We start from the raw sequence: 23,685 nt of genomic DNA on the forward strand, positions 1-23,685 counted from the left end.
GTTGAGTAGTAATTAATGAATGAGCTATACCCACATCACCAAAACAGGAGCTGCTGATTAATGCGGTATTAGTAGTGTAGTACTCCTACCTGGCGACGCCCCTGTACTTGGAGACCCCCCTGGAGAAGCCGCTGCTCCAGCGACAGAGCGTGGCGAGGTACTCCTCCCGCGACACCGACTCCATCTCCGACCTCTCCTTGGCGTGCTCATCCACGTGGGTTCATGAACGAATGCATGAGGAACGTTATTTTTGCAGGAACAAACATTTGTTAAACAACCAGCACATTAGAGTGTATTTTTATGTGCTTTGCTTATGTAAGTTGTACACTAAAACTCAAGCGCGACATGGACTGTCAAGGCGTTACTACTACTCAGTGACTCATCTCTTTTGCTCTGCTGTCACCTCCACAACTCTCGAGTCAATGGACAATGGTGGTGCTTGCCAAGACACACCCCGACTCCTGCTTGTACCAAACAGGAACTGATGCAGCAACTTGGATGTACATGTACACATTCGTATCAATGATGATTTCTTTTTTTTTTTTTCTGTTTCCAAGAGCAGCAAAACGTACGGTGAAATTCAGTGTGGTTTCAGGACCTCAATATTTGAGAGCTGCAAGGTCATACGCACGAGTAGCTGCCTCCTCTTTCTCATAAGCCCATGCAGAGTTACCACACGCTCAGACAACTAAATCCTCAACAAGTAAAAAGTAAAAATGAAGAGAAAATAAGAAGTGACATGAATCTGCCAAAAAAGGGTAGGCTAGATATGTGTCTACAAATATGCTTGTGGGACTTACCCAGATAGACTATTGAGCCAACACAACATCAAGCACAAGTAGATCGCAGTCACATGCAGATGACCAGACAAGGGCCCCCACAAAAGATAACAGGAAACAAAGAGATAAAAAAGTATAATCAGAATATCTATCACGCCCAAGATGCGACCTTATCCTCAATTTGGCACGAAGGCCTCGTCAGGGATAGAAGCGCATCTCGTCGTGTCGCAAGAATGGATATCGTTACAAGTACATGTACTGAAAAGAAGAGATATATATATTGAATTGGCTTACACTCGCCACAAGCTACATCAGAGTCACATCAGAACATTACATGAACATCAAGAGTAAGAGCAGGGTCCGTGTACGGACGAAAAAAAAGACAAAAGAATAACGACGTCCATCCTTGCTATCCCAGGCTGCCGGCCTGGAACCCATCCTAGATCGATGAAGAAGAAGAAGCAACTCCAAATGAACAATCAACGCGCTTGCGTCAAGTAACCTTTACCTGTACCTGCAACTGGTGTTTTAGTAATCTGTGAGCCACAGGGGACTCAGCAATCTTATTTCCAAAGGTATCAAGACTAGCAAAGCTTAATGGGTGAGGCATAGTTAAGTGATGAGGTTGCAGCAGCTGCTAAGCATATATTTGGTGGCTAAACTTACGAGTACAAGAAATAAGAGGGGGATGATCTTCGCATAACGGACGTGAACTACTGATGATCAAATGAATGATCCTGAACACCAACCTACGTCAGACATAACCCCACCGTGTCCTCGATCGGAGAAAGAACTCACGAAAGAGACAGTCACGGTTACGCACACAGTTGGCATATTTTAATTAAGTTAACTTCAAGTTATCTAGAACCAGTGTTAAACAAAGTTTCCACGTTGCCACATAACCGCGAGCACGGCTTTCCGAAAAGATTTAACTCTGCAGGGGTGCTCCAACTAGTCCATCACAAATTACCACAAGCCGCATAGAAATCCTCAATCACGAAGCTCACGATCTCGTCGGATTCCCTAGTGGAAAACCTGAACTCTGAGATTACCCAAAGCATCACCGGGATCCCGATGCACAAGATATCTCGTCAAAGGTAAAACTAATCCAGCAAGGCCGCCCGGCGTGTCGACGATCCCGATAGGAGCCGCGTATCTCGTTCTCAGGACACGACGGATAAACAAAGCGTACGAGTGCCAAACCTCGAGTTTCCTCGCGGTGGCCCCGCACGGTGCTCTGTTTTGGACCAGCACCATCAGCACTGGCCCTCCCTATATTATGTAGAATTACTCCTCAGGTAGCGCTAACTCCCTATGCATTTCAATGTTATCAAAATTATTATGTTGGACAAATGTAAAACCAATGTTGGGCCTTGCCAGACCAGCTTTAATCTAAAATGAATTATCAATGGGGTCCCCATAACAACCCCGATCGTGTTAGGAGCGCTCAATTATGGAACATAACACCGGTAGCCGGAAATTAAGAGGGCAAAGGTGGAACAAAACACCAGGCTAGAAAGGCCGAGCCTTCCACCTTTTACCAAGTATATAAGTGCATTAAAATAAATAGCATTTAATATGATGATAAAACAAGGAACCCATGCTTTCACATGGAAGCAACTGCACCTGCAACTAGCAACGCTACACAGGGTTAAGCAAGCGGTAACAAAGCCAATCAGTGGTTTGCTAGGTCGAACAGGTTGAAAGTTATCATGGCATTTTTGGAAGGCTGACATTTAACATGTGGTAGGCAACGAGACATAACGATAGAAGCGGTAAAAATAGCATGGCAATGATAGTAATGGTATCTGGGGAAATGGTCATCTTACCTGAGATCCCGCTTGGAAGAAGAATGCCTCCGTGAAGCAGACGAACCGATGTAGTCGAACGGGTCCTCACAATCCGGCACGCTGCGGAACTCTATCGAGACGAAGCAAACCGGAAACACAAATCAACACACGGAATTCACCACACGATGCACAACACATATGATGCATGAGCAGTTGAATACATGCAAGTCACGGCATGACAATTCACACAATCAAACACTACACATTAAGTGAAGTTCAATATGCAACGAGTTGCATATTGACGAAACTCCACATATGAATTATTTAGTTCACTCCCGGTTATTTACACGATAATATTAATGTTGTCAAACATGCACGAGGTGAAGCGGAAATTATACTACCTATCAAGACATTTTAAATGAGGTCGGAAATGACATATAGCATCTCCGAGACGACCTCACATGTTAATTTACAATTCTGTCCAGATCTGAATTAACATATTTAATTAGTTGTTAAACAGCAAAACAAATAGGTTCACGTGATTCTACGTGTCATTTCAAGCAATTTACACATAGAGAACATCTCCAACGGAGCTACGGATCAAAAGATACAAGCACCGCAAGATATGATGGCATGAATGCAATATGTGTGCAACGGCGGTCACGAGCACTTCAAAACATACAACCAGCAAGAGAAAATGAAACTACATGAGATTCTAAGCAAGTTTCATGTAGTACACGATCAAATCGGAGCTACGGTTCAATAACTACGAGCAAAACAAGAAATCACTACAATCTGCCAAAATAAGCCACATAGCATTTACTACACCCTGCAACTGCGGGCTACACAACTCCGATAAACTCAAACAAGGCATGGCAGGAAAGAGGTCAATAAGCACTACTACAAATAAATAACAACAACTAGCATGGCATCATGGATCACTAGGGAAAGAAGACACAAAATGGCATCTCACACACTATTTCAGACTTAATGAAAATTACACCTCATGAAAGTGCAGTTTTTAGTTTTTGATCTGAAGCCATATTGATAGCAGCAAAACCTATAGCTACAGGACTCCAAATGGGATGAAAATTTACAGCATGCTAGGGAAACACAAGGGGTAAAACTAACTCCATTGCACCAACCTCAAAAGAGCTACAGATCACAAGTTACAAGCAAGACAAGACATCAACAAAATATAACAGATCTCAGACTTAGAAATATTTCAGCTCCTCCAAATCAGCACTATTTCTAGCAACTTGAGGGCAATCAAACCACACCTAAACATGCATTTCTATTGCAAGCAAAAATACCAGGGGCTAGTCTAAACATCCAAAAACAACTCCCTGGTTGACAACTTGATCAAACACGGCACGGATTAAATCCTACGAAATAAACAAGAGGGCAACATGGCAAAAATATCGCGCGAACTAATTTACTCAAAAGCTAAAACTAATTGCACAGTAAAATATGTGGGGTTGCGCACAAAAATAATGCCACACGAAATTGCGAGATAATCACCTATACACGGAAAAATAAACTAGCGGCAATCCCTACACGCAAAAATACCAACGAACGCTCTAAAATACATGGCTAATGGGTCCCTAGAGCATGAACATTTCTAATACGGCATACGAGAAATCCGGACTTGCGCGAAAATTAAATACGGGGCGAAACCTACTGAAACAGCATGCAAAACGATGCATTAGGCACTTCAAACTACCTCAAATAATTATGCAAGTTAGAAATTCGAAATCTACGCGGAATTCTACACAAAATCCATACGCTACACATTCCGATCCGACACACGTATTAAAAGATACGGGCATCTAAATATTTACCTATTTTCCTGGAATTTATATTATTCCAAAAAATCCCTAAAAGGGAAAAAATATATATATATATATACCGGGCCTAAACTTCTAACAGGCCAAAAGAACAAAGGCGCAACATTGGCAAAATATGCCACGGGCGGGGAATACCTTGGGGAAGGCCACTAGGCCGGTTCGAGATGGGACACACGGAGGAGCCTGGGCAGGCCGAGGCGGTTGGGCCGGCCCACAACGGCGACGGGGCTGTGGCGAGCGGGAGGGCTCGCGTCTCCTCTCTCGTGCTCCCGCGAACCACAGCAGGGGCGGCGCTGGCTCCCGTGGCGACGGAAAGGGGCAGCGACGAGGGGGGGGGGGCGGCCGGATCTGGTGGCTGCGGAGCCCTTCCCGGTGGCGGCCGACGGGGCCTGACGCGGGGGACGATGGGGAACCTGTTGGAATTATGCCCTAGAGGCAATAATAAATGTATAGCTATTATTATAATTCCTGTATCAAGATAATAGTTTATTATCCATGCTATAATTGTATTGAATGAAGACTCATTTACATGTGTGGATACATAGACAAAACACCGTCCCTAGCATGCCTCTAGTTGGCTAGCCAGTTGATCGATGATAGTCAGTGTCTTCTGATTATGAACAAGGTGTTGTTGCTTGATAACTGGATCACGTCATTGGGAGAATCACGTGATGGACTAGACCCAAACTAATAGACGTAGCATGTTGATCGTGTCATTTTGTTGCTACTGTTTTCTGCGTGTCAAGTATTTATTCCTATGACCATGAGATCATATAACTCACTGACACCGGAGGAATGCTTTGTGTGTATCAAACGTCGCAACGTAACTGGGTGACTATAAAGATGCTCTACAGGTATCTCCGAAGGTGTTAGTTGAGTTAGTATGGATCAAGACTGGGATTTGTCACTCCGTGTGACGGAGAGGTATCTCGGGGCCCACTCGGTAATACAACATCACACACAAGCCTTGCAAGCAATGTAACTTAGTGTAAGTTGCGGGATCTTGTATTACGGAACGAGTAAAGAGACTTGCCGGTAAACGAGATTGAAATAGGTATGCGGATACTGACGATCGAATCTCGGGCAAGTAACATACCGAAGGACAAAGGGAATGACATACGGGATTATACGAATCCTTGGCACTGAGGTTCAAACGATAAGATCTTCGTAGAATATGTAGGATCCAATATGGGCATCCAGGTCCCGCTATTGGATATTGACCGAGGAGTCTCTCGGGTCATGTCTACATAGTTCTCGAACCCGCAGGGTCTGCACACTTAAGGTTCGACGTTGTTTTATGCGTATTTGAGTTATATGGTTGGTTACCGAATGTTGTTCGGAGTCCCGGATGAGATCACGGACGTCACGAGGGTTTCCGGAATGGTCCAGAAACGAAGATTGATATATAGGATGACCTCATTTGATTACCGGAAGGTTTTCGGAGTTACCGGGAATGTACCGGGAATGACGAATGGGTTCCGGGAGTTCACCGGGGGGGGGGGGGGGGTAACCCACCCCGGGGAAGCCCATAGGCTTTGGGGAGACACACCATCCCTTAGTGGGCTGGTGGGACAGCCCCAAGGGGGCCTATGCGCCAAGAATAAAGAATCAAAGGAAAAGAAAAAAAAGAGGGAGGAAGTGGGAAGGGAGGGGGACTCCTCCCACCAAACCAAGTCCAACTCGGTTTGGGGGGGGGAGTCCTCCCCCCTTTGGCTCGGCCGACTCCTTGGGGGTCCCTTGGACCCCAAGGCAAGGTCCCCCTCCCTCCTCCTATATATATGGAGCAATTAGGGCTGATTTGAGACGTTTTTCTCACGGCTGCCCGACCACATACCTCCATAGTTTTTCCTCTAGATCGCGTTTCTGCGGAGCTCGGGCGGAGCCCTGCTGAGACAAGATCATCACCAACCTCCGGAGCGCCGTCACGCTGCCGGAGAACTCTTCTACCTCTCCGTCTCTCTTGCTGGATCAAGAAGGCCGAGATCATCGTCGAGCTGTACGTGTGCTGAACGCGGAGGTGCCGTCCGTTCGGTACTAGATCGTGGGACTGATCGCGGGATTGTTCGCGGGGCGGATCGAGGGACGTGAGGACGTTCCACTACATCAACCGCGTTCTCTAACGCTTCTGCTGTACGATCTACAAGGGTACGTAGATCACTCATCCCCTCTCATAGATGGACATCACCATGATAGGTCTTCGTGCGCGTAGGAAATTTTTTGTTTCCCATGCGACGTTTCCCAACAGTGGCATCATGAGCTAGGTTCATGCGTAGATGTCTTCTCGAGTAGAACACAAAAGATTTTGTGGGCGGTGATGTGCGTTTTGCTGCCCTCCTTAGTCTTTTCTTGATTCCGCGGTATTGTTGGATTGAAGCGGCTTGGACCGACATTACTCGTACGCTTACGAGAGACTGGTTTCATCGTTACGAGTAACCCCCTTTGCTCAAAGATGACTGGCAAGTGACGGTTTCTCCAACTTTAGTTGAATCGGATTTGACCGAGGAGGTCCTTGGATGAGGTTAAATAGCAACTCATATATCTTCGTTGTGGTGTTTGCGTAAGTAAGATGCGATCCTACTAGATACCCTTGGTCACCACGTAAAACATGCAACAACAAAATTAGAGGACGTCTAACTTGTTTTTGCAGGGTATGATTGTGATGTGATATGGCCAACGATGTGATGTGATATATTGGATGTATGAGATGATCATGTTGTAATAGAAATATCGACTTGCACGTCGATGGTACGGCAACCGGCAGGAGCCATAGGGTTGTCTTTATACTAACATATGTGCTTGCAGATGCGTTTACTATTTTGCTAGGATGTAGCTTTAGTAGTAATAGCATAAGTAGCACGACAACCCCGATGGCAACACGTTGATGGATGATCATGGTGTGGCGCCGGTGACAAGAAGATCGTGCCGGTGCTTTGGTGATGGAGATCAAGAAGCATGAGATGATGGCCATATCATGTCACTTATGAATTGCATGTGATGTTAATCCTTTTATGCACCTTATTTTGCTTAGAACGACGGTAGCATTATGAGGTGATCTCTCACTAAAATTTCAAGACGAAATTGTGTTCTCCCCGACTGTGCACCGTTGCTACAGTTCGTCGTTTCGAGACACCACGTGATGATCGGGTGTGATAGACTCAACGTTCACATACAACGGGTGCAAAACAGTTGCGCACGCGGAACACTCGGGTTAAGCTTGACGAGCCTAGCATGTGCAGACATGGCCTCGGAACACATGAGACCGAAAGGTCGATCATGAATCATATAGTTGATATGATTAGCATAGGGATGCTTACCACTGAAACTATACTCAACTCACGTGATGATCGGACTTGAGCTAGTGTAAGTGGATCATGAACCACTCAAATGACTAGAGAGATGTACTTTTTGAGTGGGAGTTTAGCGAATAAATTTATTAAATTAAAGTCTAATTATCTTGAACATAGTCTAAGTCCACTTTGAATATATTTGTGTTGTAGATCATGGCTCACGCGAGTGTCATCCTGAATTTTAATACGTTCTTAGAGAAAGCTAAGTTGAAAGATGATGGAAGCAACTTTGTAGACTGGGCTCGTAATCTTAAGCTAATCTTACAAGCTGGGAAGAAGGATTATGTCCTTAATGCTGCGCTAGGAGATGAACCACCCGCTACGGCTGATCAGGATGTTAAGAACGCTTGGTTAGCGCGTAAGGAGGACTACTCGATAGTTCAATGTGCAGTCTTGTATGGCTTAGAACCGGGACTTCAACGTCGCTTTGAGCGTCATGGAGCATTTGAGATGTTCCAGGAGTTGAAGTTTATCTTTCAGAAGAACGCCCGGATCGAGAGGTATGAGACCTCCGATAAATTCTATGCTTGCAAGATGGAGGAAAACTCGTCTGTCAGTGAACATGTGCTCAAAATGTCTGGGTACTCAAACCGTCTGGCTGAGCTGGGGATTGAACTCCCTCAAGAGGCTATCACTGACAGAATCCTTCAATCACTGCCGCCAAGCTATAAAGGCTTTGTGTTGAACTACAACATGCAAGGGATGAACAAGTCTCTCGGCGAGTTGTTTGCGATGCTGAAAGTCGCAGAGTCTAAACTCCGTAAAGAGCATCAAGTGTTGATGGTGAGCAAGACCACTAGTTTCAAGAGAAACGGCAAAGGCAAGAAGGGCAATTCGAAGAAGAGCGGCAAGCCTGTTGCCAATCCGCCGAAGAAACCCAAGGCTGGACCTAAGCCTGAAACAGAGTGCTTCTATTGCAAGGGTATGGGTCACTGGAAGCGCAATTGCCCCAAGTATCTGGCAGATAAGAAGGCGGGCAAAGAAAAATCAGGTATATTTGATATACATGTTATTGATGTGTACTTAACTAGCTCTCGTAGTAGTGCCTGGGTATTTGATACCGGTTCTGTTGCTCATAATTGCAACTCGAAACAGGAACTGCGGAATAGGCGAAGGCTGGCGAAAGACGAAGTGATGATGCGCGTAGGAAATGGTTCCAAGGTTGATGCAATCGCCGTCGGCACAGTGTCACTTCAGCTACCATCGGGATTAGTGATGAACTTAAATCATTGTTACTTAGTGCCTGCGTTGAGCATGAACATTATATCTGGATCTTGTTTATTGCGAGACGGTTACTCTTTTAAGTCTGAGAATAATGGTTGTTCTATTTCTATGAGTAACATCTTTTATAGTCATGCACCAAATGTGAGAGGATTGTTCATATTGAATCTTGATAGCGATACGCATATACATAACATTGAGACCAAAAGAGTTAGAGTAAACAATGATAGCGCCATATTTTTGTGGCACTGCCGTTTAGGTCATATTGGTGTAAAGCGCATGAAGAAACTCCATGCTGATGGACTTTTGGAGTCACTTGACTTCGATTCACTTGACACGTGCGAACCATGCCTCATGGGCAAGATGACTAAAACTCCGTTCTCCGGAACAATGGAGCGTGCAAGTGACTTATTGGAAATCATACATACCGATGTGTGTGGTCCAATGAGCGTAGAGGCACGCGGCGGATATCGTTATTTCCTCACCTTCACTAACGATTTAAGTAGATATGGTTATGTCTACTTGATGAAGCACAAGTCTGAAACATTTGAAAAGTTCAAGCAATTTCAGAGTGAAGTGGAAAATCATCGTAACAAGAAGATCAAGTTCCTACGGTCTGATCGTGGGGGTGAATATGTGAGTTTCGAGTTTGGTGCTTACTTAAGACAATGTGGAATTGTTTCGCAGTTAACACCGCCTGGAACACCACAGCGTAATGGTGTGTCCGAACGTCGTAATCGTACTTTGTTAGAGATGGTGCGATCTATGATGTCTCTTACTGATTTGCCGTTATCATTTTGGGGTTATGCATTAGAAACAACTGCATTCACTTTAAATAGGGCACCATCAAAATCCGTTGAGACGACACCATACGAACTGTGGTATGGCAAAAGGCCAAAGTTGTCGTTTCTTAAAGTTTGGGGATGTGATGCTTATGTAAAAAAGCTTCAGCCTGAAAAGCTGGAACCCAAAGCGGAAAAATGCGTCTTCATAGGTTACCCAAAAGAGACAGTTGGGTACACCTTCTATCTCAAATCCGAGGGCAAAGTGTTTGTTGCTAAGAACGGAACTTTTCTCGAGAAGGAGTTTCTCTCGAGAGAATTGAGTGGGAGGAAGATAGAACTTGACGAGGTTGTCGAACCTCTCATCCCTCTGGATGGTGGCGCAGGGCAAGGGGAAACCTCTGTCATTGCGACGCCAGTTGAGGAGGAAGTTGATGATGATGATCATGAAACTCCAGTTCAAGTTTCTGTTGAACCACGCAGGTCGACGAGATCACGCGCTGCTCCAGAGTGGTACGGTAATCCCGTCTTATCAATCATGTTGTTAGACAACAATGAACCTGCAAATTATGAATAAGCGATGGTGGGCCCAGATTCCAACAAATGGCTAGAGGCCATGAAATCCGAGATAGGATCCATGTATGAGAACAAAGTGTGGACTTTCGAGATACTACCTGAGGGCCGCAAGGCTATTGAGAACAAATGGATCTTTAAGAAGAAGATGGACGCTGACGGTAATGTGACCGTTTATAAAGCTCGACTTGTGGCAAAGGGTTTTTCACAAGTTCCAGGAATTGACTACGATGAGACTTTCTCTCCCGTAGCGATGCTTAAGTCCGTCAGAATCATGTTAGCGATAGCTGCATTTTTCGATTATGAAATCTGGCAGATGGATGTCGAAACGGCGTTCCTTAACGGTTTCCTTAAGGAAGAGTTGTATATGATGCAACCCGAAGGTTTTGTCAATCCTAAAAATGCTGACAAGGTGTGCAAGCTCCAGCGATCCATTTATGGACTGGTGCAAGCATCTCGGAGTTGGAACAAACGCTTTGATGAGGTGATCAAAGCATTTGGGTTTATACAAGTGGTTGGAGAATCTTGTATTTACAAGAAAGTGAGTGGGAGCTCTGTGGCGTTTCTAATATTATATGTGGATGACATATTACTGATTGGAAACAACATAGAGCTTTTGGAGAGCATAAAAGGTTACTTGAATAAAAGTTTCTCTATGAAGGACCTAGGAGAAGCTGCTTACATTCTAGGCATTAAAATCTATAGGGATAGATCAAAACGTCTGATAGGACTTTCAAAAAGCACATACCTTGATAAAGTTTTGAAGAGGTTCAAAATGGAACGGTCCAAGAAAGGGTTCTTGCCAGTGTTACAAGGTACGAGATTGAGTAAGACTCAGTGCCCAGCAACTGATGAAGATAGAGAGCATATGCGCTCCGTCCCCTATGCTTCAGCCATAGGTTCTATCATGTATGCGATGCTGTGCACTAGACCGGATGTTAGCCTGGCCATAAGTATGGCAGGTAGGTTCCAGAGTAATCCAGGAGTGGATCACTGGACAGCGGTCAAGAATATCCTGAAGTACCTGAAAAGGACTAAGGAGATGTTTCTCGTGTATGGAGGTGACGAAGAGCTCGCCGTAAAAGGTTACGTCGATGCAAGCTTTGACACAGATCCGGACGACTCTAAGTCGCAAACCGGATACGTATTTATTTTTAATAGGGGTGCAGTAAGCTGGTGCAGTTCCAAGCAAAACGTCGTAGCAGATTCTACATGTGAAGCAGAGTACATGGCTGCCTCGGAGGCGGCTAAGGAGGGTGTCTGGATGAAACAGTTCATGACGGATCTTGGAGTGGTGCCAAGTGCACTGGATCCAATAACCTTGTTCTGTGACAACACTGGTGCCATTGCCCTGGCAAAGGAACCAAGGTTTCACAAGAAGACCAGACACATCAAACAACGCTTCAACCTCATCCGCGACTACGTCGAGGAGGAGGACGTAAATATATGCAAGGTGCACACGGATCTGAATGTAGCAGACCCGCTGACTAAACCTCTTCCACGGCCAAAACATGATCGACACCAGAACTGTATGGGTGTTAGATTTTATACAATGTAAATTCACATGGTGATGTGAAGGCTAGATTATTGACTCTAGTGCAAGTGGGAGACTGTTGGAATTATGCCCTAGAGGCAATAATAAATGTATAGTTATTATTATAATTCCTGTATCAAGATAATAGTTTATTATCCATGCTATAATTGTATTGAATGAAGACTCATTTACATGTGTGGATACATAGACAAAACACCATCCCTAGCATGCCTCTAGTTGGCTAGCCAGTTGATCGATGATAGTCAGTGTCTTCTGATTATGAACAAGGTGTTGTTGCTTGATAACTGGATCACGTCATTGGGAGAATCACGTGATGGACTAGACCCAAACTAATAGACGTAGCATGTTGATCGTGTCATTTTGTTGCTACTGTTTTCTGCGTGTCAAGTATTTATTCCTATGACCATGAGATCATATAACTCACTGACACCGGAGGAATGCTTTGTGTGTATCAAACGTCGCAACGTAACTGGGTGACTATAAAGATGCTCTACAGGTATCTCCGAAGGTGTTAGTTGAGTTAGTATGGATCAAGACTGGGATTTGTCACTCCGTGTGACGGAGAGGTATCTCGGGGCCCACTCGGTAATACAACATCACACACAAGCCTTGCAAGCAATGTAACTTAGTGTAAGTTGCGGGATCTTGTATTACGGAACGAGTAAAGAGACTTGCCGGTAAACGAGATTGAAATAGGTATGCGGATACTGACGATCGAATCTCGGGCAAGTAACATACCGAAGGACAAAGGGAATGACATACGGGATTATACGAATCCTTGGCACTGAGGTTCAAACGATAAGATCTTCGTAGAATATGTAGGATCCAATATGGGCATCCAGGTCCCGCTATTGGATATTGACCGAGGAGTCTCTCGGGTCATGTCTACATAGTTCTCGAACCCGCAGGGTCTGCACACTTAAGGTTCGACGTTGTTTTATGCGTATTTGAGTTATATGGTTGGTTACCGAATGTTGTTCGGAGTCCCGGATGAGATCACGGACGTCACGAGGGTTTCCGGAATGGTCCAGAAACGAAGATTGATATATAGGATGACCTCATTTGATTACCGGAAGGTTTTCGGAGTTACCGGGAATGTACCGGGAATGACGAATGGGTTCCGGGAGTTCACCGGGGGGGGGGGGGTAACCCACCCCGGGGAAGCCCATAGGCTTTGGGGAGACACACCATCCCTTAGTGGGCTGGTGGGACAGCCCCAAGGGGGCCTATGCGCCAAGAATAAAGAATCAAAGGAAAAGAAAAAAAAGAGGGAGGAAGTGGGAAGGGAGGGGGACTCCTCCCACCAAACCAAGTCCAACTCGGTTTGGGGGGGGGAGTCCTCCCCCCTTTGGCTCGGCCGACTCCTTGGGGGTCCCTTGGACCCCAAGGCAAGGTCCCCCTCCCTCCTCCTATATATATGGAGCAATTAGGGCTGATTTGAGACGTTTTTCTCACGGCTGCCCGACCACATACCTCCATAGTTTTTCCTCTAGATCGCGTTTCTGCGGAGCTCGGGCGGAGCCCTGCTGAGACAAGATCATCACCAACCTCCGGAGCGCCGTCACGCTGCCGGAGAACTCTTCTACCTCTCCGTCTCTCTTGCTGGATCAAGAAGGCCGAGATCATCGTCGAGTTGTACGTGTGCTGAACGCGGAGGTGCCGTCCGTTCGGTACTAGATCGTGGGACTGATCGCGGGATTGTTCGCGGGGCGGATCGAGGGACGTGAGGACGTTCCACTACATCAACCGCGTTCTCTAACGCTTCTGCTGTACGATCTACAAGGGTACGTAGATCACTCATCCCCTCTCGTAGATGGACATCACCATGATAGGTCTTCGTGCGCGTAGGAAATTTTTTGTTTCCCATGCGACGTTTCCCAACAGAACCAAGACAGGGCGTGGGGCGGCGGCCATGGTGGCGAGAAGTTGCGGGGAGGCGGCGAACGCTCGATCTGGTGGCGGTTGCCGGCGCGGGACTCGAGGGGGCGGCGAGGAGGCGGTGCAGAGGGGCTCCGGCGACGGCCTAGGGCGGAGCGGCGCGCGCAGGAGGAGAGGCGGGGCTCGGCGGCTCGGTTGCTGCCTCGGGCACGGGCGGCGCAGAGCGCTGCGAGCGGCGGCGGCCGGATGGGCCTGCCCGGGCCCGATCTGGGTCGGCGGGCCCGCGGCGGCTGGTGGGTGGAGGGAGGAGAGAGAGAGGTGGCTGCGCCGGGTTGGTGGGCGCGGAAATTGATGCAGCCGTTAGGGTTTCCCTAAAATGGCAGGGAGGGCTTCTTTTATAGGAAGGGGGCTAGGATGGAGTGTATCTGGGGGTTTTTCGACCCTCCGATCGCGATCGTGCGGTCCGATCGGAGAGGCGGGTTAGGGTTAGGTGTGTAGAGTGGCGTTGGCTAAAATGAGAGGGGAGTGGTGCGGCGCGGCAACGATTTTTAAAACACCGACAAATGTCCGACGAATAACCGAAGACGGTGCCACTACGGTCGACCGTTCGGGTACCAGACGGACTCCGATCGCGACGAAATTCGACAGGCGGCCTAGCTATAACTAATCACGACCGCATGCCAAGTTTCATCTCGATCAAAGAAACTTTAATGCACACTTTTAAAACAGGGTTTCGACAATGCCGCGGACGCGTGCGTGTGCGATCAGGCTCAGAACGGACAACGACGTGAACCGGCAACTAACAAGTGATGCAAGTTTTGAAAACTATTGGCAACGGAGATGCCGATGCAATGCAGATGATGCGCATGATGCGATGATGATGCGACAAAAGAAAATAGACACACGACGAAAACGGAATAGAAGGGGAATTTTCTGGAACGCCGACATCGGGCTGTCACAATATCAGCCTTAATAAATTCGTTTCGCTTTACGGAAAAAATATATGCTTTGTGCTAATAGCAGCCAGATATAGTATCATGATTCAGAGCAGTTTTTTAATCAGTATTAGGTACCATCCTCGTATTGCATCCCTATTTTTCCATCTACGCATAAAAATAATAATTCTATAAATCTGAACTATGATTTTCATATTGTCTGAAAGACTATGTGATTTAAATCTGAAAATCAGAAGGAGGATTTTTTTTTTACCTTGCCTCCCTTTCTTCTTGTCCCAGAGGTATGCCTCAAATCTGCATGTCCACCTGTGCCGGATCGCATGTTCGCATATTAACATGCATGGAGCTGATCAATTTATAAGCACTTGCTTTTCAAGAAGATAAAAAAGTAAGGAAAAAACTGATTGACCAGATTAAATGAGCAGGCAGCGGTAATGCAGATTGCAGATCAACCGGCCCTCCTACTTCCTAACAACTAACCGTAGTTGACTGAATTATTCAATTGGAGCATGACAAGAAAATCCACCAGCTGAATTCAAGAACTGAACCGGGATCATGCTTAACTGGCTCGCCGAGAGATCAGGAGGGAACAAATGGTGTAGACTTTTGACATGCAGGCCAAGGTTGGGGACCAACCAATTCTCCGACTTTTGATTAATCAGCGGCAATGCGCAATTGATTGGTTATTTTGCGGGCTTGAGATCAGAATCAATCCAGAGAATACACATATGATCCATACCTTGTGACCCCCCCTTAGATGGAGCTCCTCTTCCCAGATGCGATGGCGCCATTGGCGGAGGCGGCAGACTCCTTGCTGCTCCTGCTCGACTCTTTCTTGGCCCGCTTGGGCGTCGCCTTCGCCTTGGCGCTCCCGGCCTTCTACGTCCGCGCTCGCTTGCGGGGAATGGCGATCGAAGAAGAGTGGGAGGAGGACGGCGACGACGGCGATGACGACGCGCGAGTGATTTCCTTGCCGCCACCAAGAAGATTCGTGACGGAGACGACGGCGACGACGGCCAGCGGGAAGGAGGATGGCGGCGGACGGCTCGCCTCCGTGGTTGTGTTCGAGAGGATGAAGATCCATCTCTCGTGCAACTGCCGCTAGGGGTAGCCGTCGTTGAGAGGCAACGACCAGCAAGATACGGGAGATGGGATGGGGGCGAGAAGATCCGGGGTGGCGGCGAATGGATCCGGGATGGCGTTCGCGGTGGAGGGACGGCGGCGAAGGCCTGTGGGATGGAGGCGACCTAGGGTTCGCGATGACACCGATCTGGGATCGAGATGGAGGCGATGTGATGCGCGGCTGGAGCATCGGGGTCCTTTTCTTTAGGTTTTTCTTTTGGCGTGGGCGTGGAATCGTGCGGAGACGAAAAAAGACCATGGATGATTTTTTTTGTCGTGCGCTAGGGATAGAGGAGCTCACGTTGTGGTCTTTTTTAGTAGCCAGAGAAGACAAAAATTAAACAAAACGGTGGGAGGATGGACGAAAATAGACCGGTGAGCGCCGGCTACCAACTGCCGCTTTAGGAGTAGAGATATCTACAACACTAGCGGGCTACAGCCAACATGACAAACGAAACGGAAGACCAAACTACTGTTGACCGTGTTGTACACACCCAAGCCAAAGGACCAACATGCCACTCCCTCCGTCTTAAATAAGTGCCTTGAACTTAGTATAATTTTGTATTAGAAATAGTATAAAGTTAAGACGATTATTTTGGGACCGAAGGAGTATGATTTAGTGATGCAGCTCACAGGCTGAGCAATCACGTACAACGCAGGCCCCAACAATTCACGATCTAGAGAAACGGCAGCCCAGTTCAGTTGTACTAGAATCAAAGCACAAGCGAGTATTTCCGTGAAAAATGCCCAATTGCCGGTTACAACTTGCCCGCTTGCACCGGAAATTTTGCCGAAAGAAAAAATTAACACATTCAGTCCCTCCCCTCCCAATAGGGCAGCGAAAAAGCATATGTGTATGCATAAAAAAGCTTGAACGTGGGCATCGTGTTGAGCATTCTTTTTGCCCTTGGCGAGATTCGGTCTGCCGGGTGCGCCCACTTCTACTGTCGCGGGTGCTGGAGGGACTACGTGCGCGCCGATGGCGCCCGATGGCGGTCGATCAGGTGCCCGGAGAGGGCCTGCTCCACCGCCATGGTCCATGAAATGGCCTCCGCCTAGACGACACCTCCAGTCGCAGCGGCGGTTCCCTCGCCGGCATCATCCTTCCTTTACCACCGTCGGTCAGTGAGATTTGGGTGGAAGGTGCGGACGATTTCTGCGTCTCACATCAAAGAGAGAGAGAGAGAGAGAGAGAGAGAGAGGAGAGGAGTGGGGAAGAGAGGTCGCGTGTGCGCGGCTCGACACGTGCAAATGTCTCGAGGGGTCCCGACCAAGTAAGCGACAAACGAACGCTGACGCTGCTCCACGCCCCGACCAGGTGGCTCCTGCGGGTTGGTGCGACACCCGCGATCGCATCGGACGGCTCGGAAGGGTTTGCGCCTGATCTGTCTAAAAAGTGCAGCTGCATTTTTTAGAATTTAGGTTTAATGTTTTGGCGACGGAAAAAAGGCAACCAGCTGCCTGTTTTGACACTGGAATATTCGCGTGCTAAATAGTGGCAAGTATCAACTGATCATCTTTTAGCACGATCTTAATTACCTCCTTTAAAGTCACTATAATCTCTCTCCAATTTACCATTATTACGCATATGGCGGGCAATCAGCAATTCATGCCAAATCCTGACATACCACATTCGCCTTCCTACTTCCCCTACAAATACGCACCAGCAGAGGAGGCCATTAGCAAGCGATCAGCACACAGCTAGCTAGGAGTGATAAGAAGAAGAGATAGGCACGATGGCGGGTCGAGCTCTTTTGCTCATTGTCTTCGTCCTGACAGCGCGGCTGTGCGGGTGCACGGGGCGCGTCGTCGGCGGCGGGTTTAGCGTGGAGTTCATCCACCGGGACTCTGCCAAGTCGCCGTTCCACGATCCATCGCTGACGCCGTACGACCGCGTGCTTGCCGCCCTGCGGCGTTCCACGGCGCGCTTGTACCCAGGCCCAGGCGGCGCCGTGTCCGAGGTAGTGTCCACTCCGTACGAGTACCTGATGTACGTCAACGTCGGCACGCCGCGCACCCGGATGCTCGCCCTAGTCGACACCGGCAGCGACCTCGTGTGGTTCAAATGCAGCAACGGCACCGCCGGTCCTCCGCCGGGCGCGCCGCTGAGCGTCGCCTTCGACCCGTCCTCCTCCTCATCCTACGGCCTCCTGGGTTGCCGGTCCGACTCGTGCCACGCGATCTACGGCACCTCCTGCGACGCCAAGTCCTTCTGCCGGTACCGCTTCTCCTACGCCGACGGCTCCATGACGACGGGCCTCCTCTCCACCGAGACCTTCACCTTCGACGACGCTCCCGGCGGCTGCGTCGGATGCCGCGATCGCCCGCAGCTGCAAGTGCCCAGAGTCAACTTCGGCTGCGCCACGAACGTGACCGGCCAGGCGTCCCGCTTGACCGGCAACGTCGGCCTCGGCGCCGGGAGCGGCTCCCTCGTCAACCAGATCGGCGCCGCGACGTCGCTCGGCCGGAGGTTCTCGTACTGCCTCGCGCCCTTCTACGTCAACGCCTCCTCCATCCTCAGCTTCGGCTCCCGCGCCGCCGTGACGGAGCCGGGCGCGGTGACCACGCCGCTGATCCCCTCCGTGGTGGACGCTTTCTACACGATCCTCCTCGCGTCCGTCAAGATTGGGAGCTCGACCATCATGCCGCCGAAGCGGTCCCCCGTCATCGTCGACTCCGGTACGGTACTGACGTACCTCGACAAGGGGCTGCTGGACCTGGTCGTGGCGGAGCTCGCCCGGAGCATCAAGCTCCCGCGGAAGCAGTCGCCGGAGAGGCTGCTGGATCTGTGCTACGACGTGGCTGGCGAGACTGAGGCTTGGGTGAAGCTTTTCCCGGAAGTGACGCTAGAGTTTGGCGGCGGCGCCGTGATCACCCTGCAGGCGCGGAACGCGTTCGTGGAGGCGCGGGAGGCGACCGTGTGCTTGGCGATGTCGGCGGTGACGGATAATCGGCCGGTGGTGGCGACGATCGGGAGCATCGCGCAGCAGAACTTTCATGTCGGCTTCGACCTGGACAAGGGCGCCATGTCCTTCGCTGCTGCCGACTGCGCGAGCTCCTACTCCTCTCTCCTCCCGCCTTCGGTGTATTTATCTGTGTAGCTAGCTAACCGATCACCATGTAATAATAATCACTACGTCTAGTGTGTTATTAGTAGACAAAAGAAACAAAAAGACCACAACTATTACGGAAAATGATTTTATTCATCCGGCTGATAACTTTCACGCATCCGTCATCTCGTACATCCTCCTATCCTTTGATCGCGTGGATACAATGCCGTTTCGGTCACATAACCCCTTTCAGCCACGTACCATCTAATCCATCCATACGCGCACTCAACCTTGTACCATCCAATCCATCCACACGCGCACTCAACCTTATTTCCTCCCATTCCTAGCCATCTTCTTCCTTCCTCAGTCTTGTACGCACTTCATTCTTCCAAATCAGGTCTACAAAAGAGGGATGAGGGTCAGGTGAAACTCGTGGCGTGCGCGTGTTGCGGGGGCGCAACTGAGGCTGGGGCGCACATGCGTGGCAGGAAGGGCCAACTTGAGCTTAGGCTTGTCCATGATCCATCCCGGCCTTGCGCCGACGATGGCGGCAGCTGCAAGCCGGGCATATGTATCGTGGGTTGTTGCAACAAGATGGATCGGCCACCACCTACTCTCCCTCTCCTTTAACCTTGCAACCATTCATCCCTTCTCCAGTTTTCTGCAACACGATCGTTGTTTTTGCAACACCGCTATTGTTTCACGAGTTGGGGAAATTATTTTTGTAACCCGTTCGTTGTTTCAGAAATTATTTCTGCAACACGGTCGCTGTTAAATAATATAAAATATGAAAGAACATAGGAAGAACAGATCTGGGATAGATAACACATGAAAATATATAAGATAACTAATATCAATACATGTAGATTAACTGAAATACATTGAATCAGCCCAAAACACACAAAACTTTAACAATGAAAGCATATAAAAGTAAAAGTATAGCGATTATGTTACACATTGAAGTGGCACGCTATCCAAGCTTATGTCATGAGCCGAGAAAATATAGAAATTACCAAATGCATATAGCAGAGCTCATGCATTCACAACTCTGTTGGTTTAGACACGTCAAAGATTCTAATAACTAATATATTAACAACACCATTACTTGAAGTGGCTAATAAGAAGCTCCTGATCATTTAGTCTCACAAGCAATCTGTGTGTGCTGCAATCTTCAAGTATATTTTGTAACCAACTTATTCAGAATTTTTGTTCAAAAGGACCCCCTCTCGAACGTCATTGCCAGAAAAGACCACCTGTGAACGGAATTTGCCGAAAAAACCCCTCCCTTCGTGGCGGCAGGCGCTCCAGGCAACACGCGTCACCTGCGCCGCGAGCCCAGGCGGCTGGGGCCTACCGCCACGAGCCCAGGCGGCCGAAGCAGTTTCCCATTTTAGCAATGCGGCAACGAAACGGTGACAGCGTGGTGGGTCCTGCCGCCTCGGTAGCAGGCGGTCAGGCGGGCCCTGCCACCTCGGGAGGAGGCGGCCGATACTGTTTCCACGCGGACAGACATGTCGCACTGTTGCTGGCTGCGCTGATTTCTGTACTCGCTGATTCTCAGGCTGAGACAGATATTTTCCGCTCCCACCGACGAAACAGTGGAAATTTTTCCCCTCCCACCGACGAAACAGTGCGAAACTTCTTCTTTATAAGCGAACTGCGTCGCTGCCTCCTCTCTCACTCTCTTCTCTTGTCGTTGCCTCCTATGTCACTCTCTTTTCTTTCTCTTTCTCACTGTCTTCTCTTTCTCTCAAGAGCTACCCCGTATGAAGGTTTAAGTGGCGATTTAGGACGGTTTAAAGTTAGATTTTGAAGACGTTGTAGTTGAAGAAAAGATAGATTAAGGTAAGAGCTTTCCATTTCTGTTGGTCGTGTTTGCATGCATGATGTATTTATTTTGTTTGATTAGTTTCTAATTATGTGTTTTCTTTTGTGTTAGGTAGTGTATTATCACTTTTGTGGAACTATTTTGAAGACCTTGTAGTTGAAGAAAAGATAGATCAAGGTAAGAGCTTTCCATTTGTGTTGGTCGTGTTTGCATGCATGATGTTTTTATTTTGTTTGATTAGTTTCTAAGTATGTGTTTTCTTTTGTCTTAGGGAGTGTATTATCACTTTTGTGGAACTATTTTGTCATGCGATATGAACTAGTAAGTTGAAGATCAAGGTATGAGACTCTGTTCATATTTGTGTTCATTTGATAATAGGTCGACTCTATTCATATATTACCGGTGATTTGTTCGTGTTTGCATGCAACTGATATTTAGAAAGCACCCGAAAAAATGTAATAATATGTTAACTATATTAGTATTATTACATGCAAGACGCATGTGTAATATTTTTTTATGTGATAACTTGTCAGCCCCGTAGATATATGATTCGTGATATGTATATGCATGCACTATGTATTTTAAAACTTTTGCTAGCAGGGAAAAAAATTATGTGTGTAATATTTTTGTTCATATGATAATAGGTCGAATTCGCTGATATTATACTGGTGATATTTTGTATTCGGAAGGATATCCTTATTAAACCAGAGGTATGAATGACATATTGTAATTTATCTTGTATTTATTTTGTAGATGTAGTGTCGCGACAAATGGTACAATATAAATTATTATGTGTAGATGTACAGTCGTATGTGAGTATTTGTTAAATTGTTATATGTAAAAAAGATAAGTAATTTTTCATCTTACATAACTTTTTTTACACACAATTTTTCGACGCAGGAAAGTAATGATCCATCGTGGGAAGATGAACATACCCAGCGTGGTGTACACAAAGAAATACTCACAGAAACCCATGATACTCAATGCACGCTCCCAGAAATGCTAAATGATTTTTTCGGGGAGGAAGTTATTGGTCCATCTTATATCAATTCTGAGTCACAGCCATTCACCTACAATTTAGAATCATCATCTCAATATGGATTTCAGACTCCACCACCTATGCATGAGTCGCAAACACAGGAACACGAGGGACAGTACGGCCGTGGTCTTCGTGAACACAGACCCCCTGAACGCTTGTCACCCTCCGGTCGTCGGGCAAGGCCAGCTGGTCGTCGTCGCATAGGGTGATTCGTCTATCTATGTGTGCGAACTATTGTATCTCTCTATGTCAGTTTCAAACTTTCAGATGTACGTACAAGACATCTATGTAGTTTGATGAAATAAAAGTTCTCGATATATTTCGACGCATTTTTTCAATTTAAAGTTGTTTGCATAAAATAACATACATAAAATAACATACATAAAATAAGATACATTAAGATGTAGAGTTCATAAAAAAACTACATAAAGTCGTCGTCATCCTTCGACGATGCAGAGCTCTCGCCCTTTGACGAAGCGCTACTCTTAGCCTTCGTCGATGATGCGCTCTTGTCCTTAGTCGATGATGCGCTCTTGGCCTTGGTACTCGGCATGAAGATATCGTCTTCGTCCTCACTTTCGTCAATCCATAAAAAGGGATGTTTTACTCCACCTCCACCGCGTATGTGTTGGCCTTTCTTCTTCCATCTTTCATTCAACCGCAGAAGTTCTTTCCGAATCTTCTCATATGTCTTTGCAGGCCATCCCTTCCTAGCTAATGCGTGGGCAACCTCATTCAGTAGCATGTCACTACTGATGAGTTCGTCCTATGAAACTATTATATTATCTATCTTGAAATTGCTAGCTAAGCGCAGAAGACACTAGGACATACCACTGTGAAAACTACGATCGAAAGGATAATGAGACATTTTCAGACACTCCTTACCCACCTTGGTTTGGAGGGGGTTTTATAGGTGCAGCAGAGCGAGACGAATAACTAATGACGGGAAAGAAATGGCGGGAAAGCGAGGCGGAAACAAAATGGCGGGAAAGCGAGGCGTGAAATAAATGGCGGGAAAGCGAGGCGGGAACAAAATGACGGCAAAGCTATACGCGGGAAAAAATGGCGGGAAAGCGAGGCGGGAAATAAATGGCGGGATAAAATGAACATACACGTAGCTGAAATTAAGATACTCATTGCGGAAATGAAGATACAACTTGCCAAAATTAAGATACACATTGCTAAAAATAAGATACAACTTGCCAAAATTAAGATACAACTTACAGAAATTAAGATACAACTAGCATAAAATAAGATACAATAAAATAAATCTACTGAGTCCAACGTGGATATTTTCCTTTTCCATCACCAGCTTCTTCTGCTGCCTTGGCCGCACGAGCCCTTTCTCTCTTTATCTCCCTCTCAGCTTCACGGGCATGTTCCCGTTGTCTGTAAACCTCCTCCAGCCGAAGTTTCTCTTCTTGATTTTTCCTTTTCATCTCATCAATAAAAGCCCTCTGCTCCACACAGTACTCTTCCCACTCTTTCTTCTGCTCTGCTTTCTCCTCTGCTTCAGCTTTCTCGCGGCGCTCTTCCAAGTCCAAGCTAGCCCATACACGGCGGCCTCTTTCACGAATCTCGGTCACCGCCCAGTACGGCATTTCCGTGGCAATCCAACGATAGTACATGCAGAGAGGAGGAGGAGACTACAGGATGGATCAGATTCAAGTAAACAATAATATCAAGTAAACAATAATCTGGATGACTTGAGCATACCGGAGGCCTGATGTACGCATAAATAGATTCGGGTGGATCAGATTTATAATCGGCGCACATGAAAAACTTCATGCCCAACCAATCTGAAAAATCCGTCACCTCCTTCACCTTGCAGATATCCCCGCACCAACATCGAACTGCTTCCACCCCCCAAGGCAACCTTGCACTCTGCATTTTCCTAGGCCTAATGCTCTGATCCGAA

General features: G+C 47.3%; 1 protein-coding gene and 1 pseudogene across 1 annotated transcript; one reads left to right on the plus strand and one right to left on the minus strand.

Annotated features, from left to right (window-relative positions):
* Positions 1-595: 595 nt before the first annotated feature.
* On the minus strand, positions 596-16,054 carry LOC123441448 (annotated as a pseudogene).
* A 1,484-nt stretch (positions 16,055-17,538) lies between these two features.
* On the plus strand, positions 17,539-19,058 carry LOC123439449 (aspartic proteinase CDR1-like). The gene has a single exon (XM_045116160.1). The coding sequence runs from the start codon at positions 17,587-17,589 to the stop codon at positions 18,949-18,951; it is 1,365 nt and encodes a 454-aa protein (XP_044972095.1). The 5' UTR covers positions 17,539-17,586; the 3' UTR covers positions 18,952-19,058.
* The last annotated feature ends 4,627 nt before the right edge of the window (positions 19,059-23,685 follow it).

The sequence above is a fragment of the Hordeum vulgare genome, chromosome 3H (genome assembly GCF_904849725.1).
Source record: "Hordeum vulgare subsp. vulgare chromosome 3H, MorexV3_pseudomolecules_assembly, whole genome shotgun sequence".
Classification (NCBI taxonomy): Eukaryota; Viridiplantae; Streptophyta; class Magnoliopsida; order Poales; family Poaceae; genus Hordeum; species Hordeum vulgare.